Source organism: Phalaenopsis equestris, unplaced genomic scaffold, assembly GCF_001263595.1.
Source record: "Phalaenopsis equestris unplaced genomic scaffold, ASM126359v1 Scaffold000118, whole genome shotgun sequence".
NCBI classification, from domain to species: domain Eukaryota; kingdom Viridiplantae; phylum Streptophyta; class Magnoliopsida; order Asparagales; family Orchidaceae; genus Phalaenopsis; species Phalaenopsis equestris.
In genome coordinates, this window is record NW_018164560.1 from 581,989 (window position 1) to 595,445 (window position 13,457).

Here is a 13,457-nt window from a genome sequence, read left to right on the forward strand (position 1 = left end):
GTGCGGCGCCCAAGCAAAATAGGTGTCCTCCCTAGGTAAAATCGACATTCTGGACGTGCCGGTGCAGTCTGTTTTGCCGTTCAGAGGTCATTTTGACAAATTCACTGATTTGCGTGTCAATTTGCTGATGTCGAAAGTATGGCAATATGGGTGTCCTTTCCTACCAAAATGGGTATCCCGGACGCGTTGGCGCAGTCCCATTTGTCGTCGCAGGTCATCCGGAGAAGTTCGCGTTTTCACCCGTTCTTTGGGCTTAATTGAAGTCCGATTTCGCGCAATTTTGTGAACTTCGTGTACTTTGTGTGTGTACGTGACGAAAAAGTCGTGACGAATGTTTTCCTAAGGCTTGAAGTCCTATTTGGAACATTTTCCTTGAATAGACATCAAAGGAAAATAGGAATTGGCTGGAATTTCTAGAAGGGTGAGTCTCAATTCTAGTTTTCTAAGATGGTCCATAGGAATTTCTAGAGCTAGAACCTAGGCTCTAAGGAGGAGAAGAAAAGACCTCACAAAAATGAGGTCAACAGGTTGGCGGCTAGGTAAGGTAAGGGGGAATGAGGGGGATGGTTTGTGATGGCAACTAGGGTGGTGAGGGGTGACCGATGGTTGGAAACAGGGAAGGAGGGGGTTTTGTAGTTGATAGCTGAAAGTAGTGTAAAAGGAGGTGGTAGAGTGGTCGGCAGCTAGAAGCAGGGAGATTACAGAGTGGTCGTCAGTTGGGAGGAGGGAGGGAGGGAGGTGGCAAGGCGGCAGGCGGCAGGCGGCTAGAAGCAAGAAGGGCAGCCATCGGCTGCAGAACAACAAGCAAAATAGGGATTGCATAGGGGAATTAGGTAGAGGTTGTCACCACCTTGGGACAAGATACAGTCGAAGCACCATCTGTCATCAGGATACTATCTTAGCAAGAAAAAATGATTGGAGGGAAAAAATCTGAAATTAGAAAACAAGATTGAGCACTAAAACAACAAACAACATATTATAATAACCGGGAGGGGGAGAGGGGGGTGGGGAGCCCTACCCTAAAAAGAACTAGCCAATCCAACCTCCCTACTGCTGAATTGGCGGGTTTAGCCCAAGCAAGTTCAGCGTTAATCTAGCTGGGTTAGGTGAGCTTCAACCTCATTCATTGAAGCTTCAATCAGCTCGTTGCTAGAGGTGGTGTTGTGACCTCTGGGATTTAAGTGTCATCTAATGCGGTCTGAAAAGCACTTACATCCCACTGGCAACTACACCGTCTCCCAAAACACCTGAGGATTTTTCTCCACTTGCGAGCATACAACCATATCAATCCGCTTTTTTGGGGGTCCACTATTGGCCTGAAATTATTCTATGTATTTTGTTTCGCATATACTGTTGAATTCTCCCAAAGTAATCCACGATCTAGTCAACCTGATCTGAAGTTAGAGTAGCCTGAACCTCTTTGAATGGCGATGGCAATGGTGGTAAGGTATCGACCGTGATGTCTTGAAATTTCAGTCTTGCCTATCACGTGTTTGGAACTGGTGTCATACTCCATCGTCACCAAACTGGTCTCACTAATGCTACTTTACTGGAAAGGGCACCTGCGATATCGTTAAGAAGAACGGGTCAGTCCAACCTCCAGGCTGTTGAACAGGCAGGTTCATCCCAAACAGGCCCCGTATCAACCTCGCAGGGTTGGAGGAGGTTCGACCTCATTTGTTAAAGCATCTGTTAGCATGTTGCTAGTGGTGTCAGTGTCGTAAACTTTTGGGATTGAAGGATTTCATACTGTGATCCGAGAAGTACCTGGATCCCACGGGCGACTGCACCGCCCCCAAAGTACCAAAAGATTTTCCTCCATTTGTGAGCATACATCCATATCGATACGCTCTTCTAAGGATCCATTACTGGCCTGAACTAAGTGTGTTTAGCTTATACTGTTGAATCCTCCCAAAGTAATTCATGGTCTAATCAACCTAATCTGAAGTAAGATTAACATGTACCTCTTCAAATGGTTGTGGCCATGGTGGCAAATTATCGACCGTGATATCCTGAAATGCTCTATCGTGCTTATCCCATGTCTAGAGTATGTGTATCAGTCCTATCATCCCCTGTCATCACCAAAACTAGTTCCACCTATGTTGCCCTACTGACAAGGGCACCTATGATATCAGGCTCAGTCGAAGTAAGAAGGATGATGCATTTTAACTCCTTGGTGAAGGAGTAGGTGTTATTGAATCCGTTGTGCTGAGTTCTAAGGGCAAACTGAAATAGTCTCCCCAACAAAATGCGACAGGCATCAATGGGTACCACATCACACCACACATGATCCTGTAATTGACTCTCAATCAAAAACTCCACTAAGCACCTTTGGTGAATGTTGGCCTTGTTCTTCTTATTCAACCACGTCAAAGAATACAACTAAAAATTTCACCAAGTCATGAGGCCTAATTTCTCTGCCATTTGCATAGACATCATGTTCTTGTTGTTTACTCCATCAACGAAACTTCATGCCTTCCTATTTACAGTGCAACAGATGTAGAATATGTTGTGGTGAAGCCACTGTAGATCACTCATATCCTCAGTCTGTAGGACCCGTCGAAACATGAGCATCTCGACTTCATCTGGTGGAAGATGATACACCTCACCATTTTCCTCAATTGTCTCCTCGTCGCTAACCTCCTCCACTGCACCCTGTTCAATAAAAGAAAATCTACTTGTTAGGCAACTGGAGACGATGTGCCCAAATCCATTGCATCTAAAGTATTTTTTTGGTGGGGACTGTAGTAGCATGCTACTCTTCTCGGGCTTCTCACTCGAAGTGGCTCTGTTCTTACCTGGACTAGTTTTTTCAACTCCCTGAGACGTGCTCCTGCTAGTGTCTCCAATAGCATGTGGCTGCTAGACTGGTGATGGTTTTTTGTCTTGTCATTGTTGTCTCTTCACCTTCAGGGATAAGGTCTAGATATCTCCCAGTGATCAATAAGGCTACCACTACACAGTATTGCTAATAGCGGGCCTTAAGCCTCCCAGATAACAAGCTATGGTATGCTCTTCTGGCTCAACCAACTAATATTTCATCTGCAACTGGTTAAACAACATTGTGAGCTCCTCCACAAAATAGGTCTCTCTTTCATAGATGGTAGAGTCTTAAAAACATATCCCGACGATAATGAGGTTGGTATTTTATTTGCATCTTTTTCCCGATCTCCCATTTAGTAATCTTGTCATTGTTTTCTCTCTTTCTCTGACTCTGCAAGTTTTCCTCAACCAGGAGGGGCTCTTTTTCACTTGATGGATATTATGTTTACCCATTTATCCTTTGGCACTTCCTTCATGCCCTCATCCTATTGTAGCAAGTCGATAAAGTCGTCTGGATCCATACCTCCATCAAACTCCAGTAAATCCACCTTGACGTTGAAATCTCTATGTCCTCCATATGTGATCTCCTCTGTCGACCTACTCTATAACAAATTCCGAAGCGTCGGGCCTGTATTCCTCATCACTGAAGCCATCCCTGTGGAATGGATTCACATCATCATCCCTTTCTCACCTCCGACTCTCCATATCACGATCGAGGGTAACTTCTCCTAGGTTCCAACTTCCATCTCTGCGAGACTCTACTGAAGATGTCGGAGCTCTCGTTGCTTGTTAGGCTCGGGTCTGCATCTCCTTGGTGGCATAGTTAGGGTTTACGATTTATGGGAGTGGAAAGAATATTTGGTGATAGGAAAGAAAACTTTTAGTGGAGATGGTTTGAGTTTGTAGATGCTAGGAAACCCTAGGATAGAACTAGGGATATACTGACTCTTATACCAATTGATACTAGAGTTAACCCAAAAACCATAACAGAAGAATACTTTACGGATAAAAATAAAAGTTGGTGGCAAACACGACACTTGAAAACAGAAAAACAACGTGCGCACACAACTACAACGTAGATCGGGGTGGTGGTGCTACAATTGGAGGGGTTGAACTAGATGATGAAGGAAGATTGGTGGCTAGGTAGGGTAAGGAGGAATGAGGGGAATGGTTTGAGATGGCAGCTAGGGTGGTGAGGTTTGGCTGGTGGCTAGAAACAGGGAAGGAGGGGGGTTGGTTGATCGGTGGCTGAAGGCAAGTTGCAAGGAGGTGGTAGGGTGGCCAACAACTTGAAGCAGAGAGGCGGGGCAATAGCAGGGTGCCAGCGGCTGAAAGCAGGAAGGGAGGGAGTTGGCGGGGTGGTCGGTGGCTGGAATCAGGAAGGGTGGGCACTGGCCGCAGGACAACAAGTTAGAGAGGAATTAGGTAGAGGTCATCACCACCACAGAGTAGGATGCAACCATAGAACCACCTGCACTCGGATACAACCCTAACAAGGGAAAAAGCTTGGAGGAAGAAATATGAAATCAAAGACTCTCAGCTGGCCCGATTCCTTTAGGCCAAGCAATCCCCGCATATGTAGATATCTGAAAATAGATACCTTTATCAATAATTGCAAGGTGCATTCATACACTGATAGATGCTGACTTAAGCAAGAACTTATAAAAGGTGACTTCCTTTTTTTCATTGCTATAGACATCCAATGCTACATCAAAAAAATAAATTTTGAACTATCAGATGTCACGCAAACGAATTCCATCAAAGTAACTGCTGGGTGGAAGGAACAATTAAAGCCAGTAAATTCTTTTATAAGCAGTTTCTTTAAAGAAGCAAATTCAAAAATCAGTAGAGCTCCACGATACTTACAGTTGTAATCAGTCCAGCCAATAACTTGATTCTCAAGATCATAGACAACTAACTTATTTGATAAGACCAAATCTGCAAAATGATCTAAAAGTAAATATAGGAATAAAGTAAAATAAATAAATAAATAAATAAATCTATAGAGCCTTAAAGAATATATTAAAGGGTGGTTTGATTTTTGGAGATGTATGCCTATTAAGATGTGAATGTTAATAGATGTTGATGTTATCAGCAAATGAAGTCTTTGATTCAGAGTAATTATATTGAAATATTAAAGAAAACTACTTTAAGACATAGTAACATGATTTTTCAGATGTCATGATATTAAATGGTTAAATTGGTCACCATCTAATGACACAAAAAAAAACGTATTTTTTTTTTTTTTTAATGTGATTTGACAATATCACTGAACCAAATAGTGACCAATTTAACCATTTAAATATTATGACATGTAATATCATGTCACTGAACAAAACAAACCCTAAAGTATTATAAGAAGAAATGGAAGGCTTATTGTCTTCTCTAATAGAAACTATACATTTTCCTTCTCATTATGACAATCCAATTTTGGTTTTAAAGTTGTCAAAATACAAAACCAGATAAAAAAAAGTTAAGAACCAAGTTTAATCAAACTCCTGGATTTTTTCTGTCATTTGCGACTTTTGTTCTTTTATTTACATCTTTTTATTTGTATAAAGATCCTTTTCTAACAATACAATTAATAGTACCTATTTGGCCCCTTAATGAAGATAAAGTGTCTATCAATAATTGCAATTCTTCATGAATTCAATAAATGAAACAAATGTGATTTTGAAAATATTGCCATGGAAAGGAAACCAGTACACAAAATTTAATGGTAAAAACTTCTGTATTAGAAGGATGTTCATCATCAAGATTTTATATGATTGGCCAATTCAAGTACTGAAAATATCAAAAAAAAAAGTAACAGAATGTGTATGAACCATAATCATCAACAAACTAACCAACGCTGCTTCAGCTTCGCAAACCATATTTATACATAGCTTCCTTATCGTTCTCTCAAATTAATTCTATTTTGATTAGATCAATTTTGATAACTCAACTACATTCCATATTTGAAGTCTGGGGGTAGCCAAAATGGAAGACATACCTCCTAAAAGAAATATATCCTTTCCATCTTTGGACTGCAAGGCACTGTTTTGAAAGCCAGTACACCAGATTCCACCCTGAAAAAAAATGCCATCACAAGAATTTGCTTTAAAGGATAATAATATGAGACAAGAAAAGATAACATTATAAAATAAATAAGAAGGCTATAAAAATTAATTTCTTGGATACAGATAACCTACAAGTTTCCCAGGAAATTTTAGAAGAAGCTTGAGATGAGAAAAATTGGGCTCCAAGGATGCAATTAAACATCATGCAAAATACCAACAGTATATGTCCGCTCAAATACAATTATCTGCCACACTGTGGTTTCAGTGAAACATAAGTTACAGTGCACAATAACTCTGTCGAACTGTATAATGAAATTTCTAGATGAAAGTTTCACTTGGTAAAAATATTTTTCAAAGATTCGTGTAGTTTAGGTAACTTGTGCATAGTTTACTTCAGAGAAATCAGATTCTCTGCCATAATATGTTAATATATTTCTTGTTCGCAAAAACATAGAAATTTGGCTACCCATTTAGTGTGAGGTAGTAAATTTGAAAGTCAAATTACACCTCAAGCGTCTCAAAATTAATTGTAAACGCTAAAGAAGATAGAATACTTTTAGTTCAGAATCTAGCATATTAATTCTATGTAAAGTGACAGTACTGGATGCAAAAGAACAATAGAAATTCTATTCAATTCAGTAGTTGATTTTAAGTGGTATTTATTTATGTTCCATGAACTACTTAAAACTATTTTCATGAATAAAAACAAACGCTCTCATAAAAATATTGTTCTAGAACAAACTATACATCATTTGGAACCTGAGGTATGCAATTTGCATTATAGCAGGTATAAAAATCTATGCTAATAAAATATTTTTTTTGTGGAAATTTACATACATAACACAAAATTCTTATGTATTTACATAAATAACACCCAGACTTTGATATTTACATTTACAACACCTTGGTGTAATAAACCTATGCATAAAAATGTGTATTTCACTTAAATAAAAGTTAATGATGGTCGTATTTTTTATGTGATTTTAAAGATCTGAGTGGTATGCATGCAGAGGAGTTTAACTATGTAAATACATAAGAACTGTGTGGTATGTATGTAAATGCCCCTTTCTTTATTTTGCCAAAGCTAGAATTGTAAGTAAACTAGTACACTTCATGGACAACTTTAAACTCATTCATACAATGCATACATTTGTTTATTTGTTTAGATAATTGAATGAAATTGAAAAAAAAAATCTGAAGCTCAGCATATTAATAAGCAAACAGGAGCATTGATCTACAGGCTCATTTATGTTTGTGATTCTGTTGTTGCTCATCAAATAGTTTGTTGAGAGCTTGATATAATGCGCCTTCATTTAATGATGACGACAACTCGTTTTCTGTTCTTGCATAAATTTTCTCGTCTCCGATGCAATTTACATTAAAATTATGTATTTTATTATGTTCTAAGAATGACGAAAATATTGAGGAATAATTGGATGGATAGATTAAATATCAAATTATATTTGTTAAAATCTGAACTTCACAAAAATTTTTTATGGAAAAATTATTAATACTAATTAGGTACGTGTTATAATAATGAACATCTTACTTAGGCTCAATTAAAACTAGATTACAGCTCAAACTTAAAAAAAAACGAATTAATAAATAAATCAAATAAGATTTTCAATTTGGATCATGAAATGCTCGGATTCAACTGAATAAAAACAATATATGAACAAGTTAGGGTAGGACTCTTCTAGACTTGGACCATTTACAGGTCTAATTAAGCAAAAATAACAAACGATTTTGACAACTGACAATTTTCAAGCTGTCCGAGGTAGTTATAGCACTAGGATGGACATAGAGGACGATTTTCTGAAGTTCTTATGTCATGAAAATAGCCATCATACAAACCAGAGGAAGTTAAAAAATATAGATGACAGAGATTAGTGCAAAATACAAAAGAAAGAGGAATAAATATCTGTTTATCAATGAAAAAAGTACACTCCTATTCAGCATTGCAGCACAGCACTGTTTAAAAGCATTACAAACATAACTTTAGAAACTATCAAGTACTTTGCATCAAAACTTCTATCATTACACATCTATAGAAAGATATTATCTTCAATAAGGGGAAACTATCAATCTCTAGCATGCCTCAGATGTAGTCAAAGATTTCCATGGGCCTTACCTCATTTTCAAAAAAGTAGTCATGGGGATAAACTTGCAGCTCCACCGAATTCTCAAAAAAGAAAGTAACCTTTGGAAATGCAGCATCTATGCTGAAATTAAAATAAAAGAGCATGTCAAGAAACACTTTGCGACTATATCTTGTAAAAATTCAAGCGAAGGAAAGTCTTAAAATTTTATTAGCACTATATGAAAAGAAAACCAAGTGAAATCAAGTCCTGCACCCAAGAAAGAAAAACCAAAAAAAAAAAAAAACAAAGGATCTGCCTCATCCGTTGCAGGTACAGGGGAGCATGATCTACACACTAATACCTCCTTCAAAGCTGTTCATCTTCAGAGCTTGATCTGTCAAAAAATTTCATCACAATAGTACAGGCTAGAGCAAACAAAGTTTTATACAACTATATCAAATAGGTCTTGTTTATATAACAAAGCCCACTTCTTCTAAAGTAAATAGATTCAACCTGCCGCTTTTCCTTCTTATTCAGTAAAATGTAAGGCAGAAGAGTATGGAGGGATTCAAAGTTTCATTTGTTTATGCTTCATTGCATCAATGTTCACCTTATCATAGGATCATTGTTCAGCACTACAAACGTTCATGCCACCAATGGCAATGGCTAACATTGACATAAAATAACCACGCAATTGTTATTATATGAAGTGTAATTGTGTTAATTAATTGGACACTCAAAGAGCTCAATTTTGCCAATCAAGCTTGATAGTAAGTTTGCTCGGGGGGCATGGAGGGTCTCCCTGTATTGGATTCGGGGCGTTGCTGTCGAAAATTATTTTTATTGGACCCTAGAAAGCAATGCTACCACACCCAATACAAATTCAAACCATAGAGCACGACACTTTGACGACCGAAGAGGAGCGACACAGTTCCCAAATGCAGCGCTATAGCCCCTAATCTCGATTCAGAAATCCCATAGCATAACATTGCAGCGTTTGGACGTAATGCCACAACATTCCTTTAGAGCGCCACTACGCCCTATCGCGTCGCCCTAGCTCGAGTCACCAAAACTCAAGCAATTCAGGTTTAATATTTGGGCTTCACAGTGGAATTTAGTGTTTTTAAGTTAGATTTTGATATTTCTCTTGTGCACTGAAAAGGAATTAGTAATTTGTACGGTTCTTTTCAATTTTCATAGTGAGATTTTGGTATGGTGTGGCTCCGTGGGTTTTTTTCTCTTTTTCGGGTATTTTCCATATTAAACCTTGAAGTTCTTTATATTTTCTGTGATTTCATATTTTGTGAGTGTAACAGAAAAGATTCTCTTCTATTTACTAATTGAAATCACATATTATGTACTTATATACGCTCCTCTCTCTACAGGTTAGGAATATACATAATATAGAAAAGATCTCAAATTAAATCTCCTCTAATTAGGTTACCTAAAATACAATCTTCATAATATACTAACTACCTAAAATACAAGCTTTCTATTTAGTATTTTCCATAATACTCCCCTTAAGCTAATGCATTAATATTGATCATGCCAAGCTTGTTACAAATATAAATGACCCTTGCTCCATTAAGGGCCTTTGTGAATGTATTTCCTAGTTGTTCCTCAGTCTTTACATGAGCTGTAAAAATCAAATTATGTTAAATTTTTAATAAAAAAATAACAATATATCTCAATGTGCTTTGTTCATTCGTGAAAATTAGGTTAAAAGCAATATAAATTGTAGCTTCATTATAACACCACAACTTTGCTAGAGTAATCACAAAAAAAATGCATTTTGGTCATGAATTAGATGACCCACATTAATTCACTCGAAGCTTGTGTCGTTGCTCGATACTCGATTATGCACCGGATCGTGACATTATATTTTGTTTCTTACTCTTCCATGATGAGACCAAATTGCCACCACAAAAACACAATATCTAGTAATGGACATTCGATCGATCTTGGAACTTGCCCAATCTGCATCAGAGAAGCATTCAATATTTTTAAGCTCATGATTCTAATATAGAATCCCTTTTCAAGAGCTCATTTGAGTTTACATAATATAAGTTCTAGAGCTAACCAATGATAGACCGTGAGGAAAGACATCATCTGGCTTATAGTGCTACCTAAATATACAATGTCAGAATGAATCACTGTGAGTTAGTTTAATTTCTCCACAAACTTCCTATATCATTTCGGGTCATTAAAAAACTCTCTCACCCTTGGTAAATTGCTGATTAGGGACCATCAGAGTACTACATGGTTTGACCCCTAATTTTTCGATTTCTATTAATAGATAAAAAAAAGTTAGAATATAAAAAAAATTGAGATAGAAAGAAACCCTTCTTGCCCCTTGATATTTAGATTCCCAAAAAATATTTCAAGAAACTAAGATCTTTAGTGACAAACTAATTTTGAAGAAATGAATTCAATGATAAGATTTCTTGCATACCGTTTCTAGTAATAGTAATGTCATCAACATAAACTTTCAATTGAATGATTCTTGAAGCAAATTTCTTATAAAATACATCATGATAACTTTTACTTTTCTGCATCCCAAATCCTTCTACAGCCCTGCTAAATTTTCCAACACATGCTCAAGGGCTTCGCTTCAATCCATATAGAAACTTCCAAATATTGCATATTTTTTTAGACTCCCCCCTAAGCAACAAACTCAGGAGGTTTCCCACGTATGCCTATTCCAACATATCACCATGTAGAAAAGCATTCTTTACATCCAACTAATGCAAAGGCCAATTATTCATTGCGACCAAGGATAGAGGTAGGCGAATTGAAATTAATTTAGCTACCGAGGAGAATGTATCCAAGTAGTCGATCCCATAAATTAGAGCATAGCCCTTTGCTACAAATCCCTCATAATGAAACTTAACTGCAAAGACTCACTTAAAACCAACGACCTTCTTTCCATAAGGCAGTTTAACTAGTTGCACAATCCATTATCAGCTAAGGCATTCATTTCATCAAGCATCTCTGTCGTCCACCGAGAATGGAATAAGGCTTGTTGAACAGATATTGGGACCGCAACAACAGAGTCAAGAGAGGCAACAAACGAGCACGAAGTGAAAGATAACTGCATATAGTTAATACAAGAGGAATGGGTTAGGCTCATTAACGTCTACCTCTTCAAAGAGCAATCTGTAAATCAAGATCACTAGGAGGATCCACTGAGGAAGATGATATTGATATTGAACTAGGATCAAAGGAGTGGTGTATTTTTGAGTAAACATTAATGATAGGTGATTTGGGTTGATGCATTAGAGATGGACTAAAGCAAGATCTGAACATATGATGTGATAGGTTAACAACTCATCAGCATCTGGTGAGAATTTAGACATTGATAAGTCACCAAAAAATGGGGTTTGTTCATGAAAGGTGAAATCAGCAGAAATCATGTACTTATTTAAGAGGGCAATAACATGAGGGGAAAAACATCGATGCCCTTTTTACAGGCAAAAATATCCAAAAAAAAAGACTCATTAAAGACTTAGGGTCAAGTTTGGACACTTGTCTGACGAGTATCACGAAAAAAACAAGTATATCAAAATATGCACGGTTCAATAGAAAAAAGAGAGAGAGCTAAAAATAAAACTTGATTGGGTGTCTGGATCTATAAAACAACAGAAGACATCCGATTGATCAAAAAACATGCAGTAAAAATTACATTAAACCAGAATTATTTAGGCACATTTGTTTGAAGCAAAAGAGCTCTAGCCATCTCAAGTGTATTTTTCATTTTTTTTTAACTACTTCATTTTGGGATGTAATATCGACATAGGATGACTAGTGAAGCGTGCTATATTCTATCATGCGCTTCTAAAAAGAATACAAATGATGATATTTAAAAAATTGACACAATTCACAATCTAAAGATTATGACTACTGAAGCTAAGAGCACAACTTTTCAACATTTATAGAGATGGATGTCCTAATCGACAATGGATTTCAAAATAAGATACGGTATTAGAACAAGGTACGAGTCGAGGTACCTCATTATGCAAAATGTATAAGTTAACATATGATGTGATAGGTTAACAACTCATTAGCATCTGGTGAGAATTTAGACATTGATAAGTCGCCAAAAAAATGGGGTTTGTTCATGAAAGGTGAAATCGGCAGAAATCACGTACTTATTTAAGAGGGAAAAAACATCGATGCCCTTTTTACAGACAAAAATATCCAAAAAAGACTCATTCAAGACTTAGGGTCAAGTTTGGACACTTGTCTAACGAGTATCACGAACAAAAAAAGTATATCAAAATATGCACTGTTCAATAGAAAAGAGAGAGATAGCTAAAAATAAAACTTGATTGGGTGTCTGGATCTATAAAACAACAGAAGACATCCGATTGATCAAAAAACATGCAGTAAAAATTACATTAAACCAGAATTATTTAGGCACATTTGTTTGAAGCAAAAGAGCTCTAATTATCTCAAGGAAGTGTATTTTTTTTTAACTACTTCATTTTGGGATGTAATATCGACATAGGATGACTAGTGAAGCGTGCTATATTCTATCATGCGCTTCTAAAAAGAATACAAATGATGATATTTAAAAAATTGACACAATTCACAATCTAAAGATTATGACTACTGAAGCTAAGAGCACAACTTTTCAACATTTATAGAGATGGATGTCCTAATCGACAATGGATTTCAAAATAAGATACGGTATTAGAACAAGGTACGAGTCGAGGTACCTCATTATGCAAAATGTATAGGTTAGATCTGAACATATGATGTGATAGGTTAACAACTCATCAGCATCTGGTGAGAATTTAGACATTGATAAGTCACCAAAAAATGGGGTTTGTTCATGAAAGGTGAAATCAGCAGAAATCATGTACTTATTTAAGAGGGCAATAACATCGATGCCCTTTTTACAGGCAAAAATATCCAAAAAAGACTCATTAAAGTCTTAGGATCAAGTTTGGACACTTGTCTGACGAGTATCACGAAAAAAACAAGTATATCAAAATATGCACGGTTCAATAGAAAAAAGAGAGAGAGCTAAAAATAAAACTTGATTGGGTGTCTGGATCTATAAAACAACAGAAGACATCCGATTGATCAAAAAACATGCAGTAAAAATTACATTAAACCAAAATTATTTAGGCACATTTGTTTGAAGCAAAAGAGCTCTAGTTATCTCAAGGAAGTGTATTTTTCTTTCTAACTATAATTCAGTACAACTTGTTCTACTGAATTACGTCGCGCTAAACGAGTTACCTCGAAGCCCTATGGGTTGTTTAAACTAAGAAAGTTTAACTGGTAAAGACTTGTTTTGTTGTTGTAGAATGACGACCACCTCCACTTATAGTTTGCTCCAAACTCATTGTCGCGTTGCCCACGAAGTTGCTCCAAATTTCTTGTCGATGCAGCAGTCCTAAAGTCTAAGGTTCAAAAGGTTGTACCATGTGCGTTTCAATGTCTTAGTTTTGTTGTCATTATGGGGGGGGGGGGGGGGGGGGGAGGG

The 13,457-nt window shown here is 36.9% G+C and overlaps 1 protein-coding gene across 1 annotated transcript in view; it reads right to left on the reverse strand.

Annotated features, from left to right (window-relative positions):
* The window catches only part of LOC110021049 (aspartic proteinase-like protein 2), a 59,580-nt gene that overhangs the window by 7,044 nt on the left and 39,079 nt on the right, over positions 1 to 13,457 (reverse strand). Inside the window, exons 7-9 of the mRNA XM_020719379.1 lie at positions 8,014 to 8,104; positions 5,816 to 5,891; positions 4,690 to 4,761 (exon numbers count right to left, since the gene is read on the reverse strand). Coding sequence (XP_020575038.1) covers positions 4,690 to 4,761; positions 5,816 to 5,891; positions 8,014 to 8,104 — 239 coding nt within the window. The remainder of the gene's footprint in view (positions 1 to 4,689; positions 4,762 to 5,815; positions 5,892 to 8,013; positions 8,105 to 13,457) is intronic.